At 38.6% G+C, this 2,710-nt stretch overlaps 1 protein-coding gene across 1 annotated transcript; it reads left to right on the top strand.

Moving 5' to 3' along the window:
* Positions 1–2,707, top strand: LOC111387972 (tetraketide alpha-pyrone reductase 1; the record flags this gene model as incomplete). Its single annotated transcript, XM_023012618.1, has 7 exons — positions 1–97; positions 316–1,564; positions 1,644–1,816; positions 1,895–2,083; positions 2,155–2,317; positions 2,392–2,584; positions 2,680–2,707. Coding segments are annotated over exons 2-7 (873 nt in total), but the record flags the coding sequence as incomplete, so codon positions are not given.
* Between the last annotated feature and the right edge of the window lie 3 nt (positions 2,708–2,710).

Raw genomic sequence — 2,710 nt, 5'->3', positions numbered from 1 at the left:
GTCCTTCGAGAACGATTTGGCTGTCAGAGGGAAAACTGCTGAAATTGCAGTCAAGGATTTCAGTTCTGGTTCATACGCAACAATTTTCAATAACGAGGTAAGCTTTATTGCAATGACATTTATATGTCGTTGATTGTCCTATATGATTTTTGCTATTTGCTTGGTTGAGGGGCTTTCCTTAACATGTTGATATTATGTGACTTCATTTCTGCATTACGTTTCAACTCATTTCTCGCTGGACTATAGTTACTGATGGCAGTGTGCACTTTTTGTTTTCTGCAATTGATCCTCTGAAATTATAAATTGTTCTTACAGATGAGACGAAGGGTGAAGCAAGTCCCATTGGCATTCTATAAAGCAACTCCATCATGTTTGTTCTCGGAGTCTGACTTTCCTGGTTGGACATTCAGATTGAAGGATGAGGATCTAATTAGCCTTAATCAATAGGGTACAACAGTAAGTACATCTGAGGACAGGAATTGTTTAAACTGCATCAGCGCATAGAGAGCACATGAAGCAAGTTAAGGATGACTGAAAGAAAATTCTGCCAATCCTTGGTCCTTTCGTGCCACTGCTTCTGGAAGAAGTTATTCAGCTTTTGTGCCCATTTGAACATTTTTTTTTTCTCTCTTATAAACTGTAATTTTTTTTTTCCTTATAAACTGTAATGGGTGTTGAGCTAGTTTTAGGTTGTCAATGCTCCTGATTCAGCAGCAAATGATTTCAATAATAGTTTACTAATGATTTAATTACTAACATTTTTGTAGTCTATTGGTCTGGTCAGTGTAGCTGCTTTAACTCTTTATGTCAATATATCGATATAGCATGATGAGATGAATAGTGGCGGCAGACAATTATTCAATTTTTTGCTCAGTATTTCGCCTAAAGGTTTGTAATATTATGGAAAAGGAGAATCAAGTGCCTTTTTCTTTTATTGATTAGGGAAGAGAACGTCTGATGGTGAGAAGTCACCCTTGTCTGGTTTGTTCTACGACTGTTTTCAGTTACAGAATTGGTGATGTCCCATTGCTGGTTCTATTGTAGAACCTGAAACTCAAACTTTAGGAAATATAAAATGAAAACTACGTGTCATTTGCTTCTAGTATAGTACCCCGATTAGTCTGTTTATGAATTCAGTTCTATCAAACTGCTTCAAGCTTAATGGTTCATCGGTAGTGTTTCTTTTATGCCCAATTCACCCGTTGTTTATGTGATATACAAACTGGAAGTATACGACACTATATATTTGTTATACATTTGCAATCTATACAACAAATATGACTGATCCACAAGCATTAGATGACTTACCTTCTTCTAGCCTTCATCTTATTATCATGCTGATGATGTCATGTACTTGAAGCTTCTGGCATATAAATCTACACGAAATGGGAGGGTTATATCATAAATGTGGCTCATCTTGAGACTATATTTCAATATATGGATCGCATGCAAGAATCAAAGGGTAAAGTTTGTGTGACTGGTGCCGCTGGGTTTCTGGCTTCATGGCTGATCAAGCGACTTCTTTTGTCTGGTTATCATGTCACTGGGACAGTTAGGGACATAGGTACGTATTATGTATATAGCTGCTCAAATTTATTGTATGTTTATAGCCTATCTGAATTACTAACACAATATATAAGCAGAAAATGTGAAGAAAGTGGGTCATCTATGGAAGGTGGAAGGAGCAAAAGAGAGACTGTTTCTGGTGAGGGCCGACCTAATGGTAGAGGGAAGCTTTGACGAGGCAGTTATGGGATGCAGTGGTGTGTTTCACACTGCTTCACCTGTCTTAGGACGCCCCACTTCCGATCCAAAGGTGTGAGAATCATCTAATTCTTGGCAATGTTTAATTTGACGGTCTGCTCAAGCAGCTAGTTTTGACTGGAACATACAGGGTGAAATATTGCAACCAGCAATTGATGGTACGCTGAATGTTCTGCGCTCGTGCCAAAAGAATCCATCTCTAAAGCGTGTGGTACTCACCTCTTCTTCTTCGACAGTAAGGGCAAGAGATGATTTTGATCCCCGCGTACCACTGGACGAGTCATCTTGGAGCTCTGTTGAACTCTGTGAGAGACTCAAGGTACATACTACAATTGCCTGATTAATCGCCAGATTTTAGCTAGGCCTTAATTGTTGTAATTATCGTACTAGATTTGGTATGCATTGTCAAAAACTCTAGCAGAGAGGGCTGCATGGGAATTCTGTGAAGAAAACAAGATCGATCTAGTTACTGTTCTTCCCTCATTTGTCATTGGACCAAGTTTGCCTCCTGATTTATGCTCTACTACAGCCGATGTCCTAGGCTTGCTCAAAGGTAGGTACTTACCAATTTCTTCTTATATGAATATCGCTTCTATTGTTGTTTCTAAACCACAACACTATGAAAAGGGGAGACGGAAAAATTTAAGTGGCATGGAAGAATGGGATATGTTCATATTGACGACGTTGCGCTGTGCCACATTCTTGCATATGAAAGTGAAACTGCCAGGGGACGTTACCTTTGTTCCTCAACTGTTATTGACAATGATGAACTAGTGTCTATTCTGGCTGCACGATATCCATCACTGCCTATTCCTAAGAAGTTAGTACAATTACTATCATATACATTAAACTAAAATTCTGAGATACTATACATTTTTCATTGCTACTGAGAATGATGTTTGGTTCAATTGCCAGGTTTGAGAAAGTTGATAGGCCATACTATGAA

The sequence above is a fragment of the Olea europaea genome, unplaced genomic scaffold (genome assembly GCF_002742605.1).
Source record: "Olea europaea var. sylvestris unplaced genomic scaffold, O_europaea_v1 scaffold4409, whole genome shotgun sequence".
Lineage (NCBI taxonomy): Eukaryota > Viridiplantae > Streptophyta > Magnoliopsida > Lamiales > Oleaceae > Olea > Olea europaea.
The sequence above is the reverse complement of the archived record's forward strand: the minus strand, read 5'-3'. Positions and strand labels throughout refer to the sequence as shown.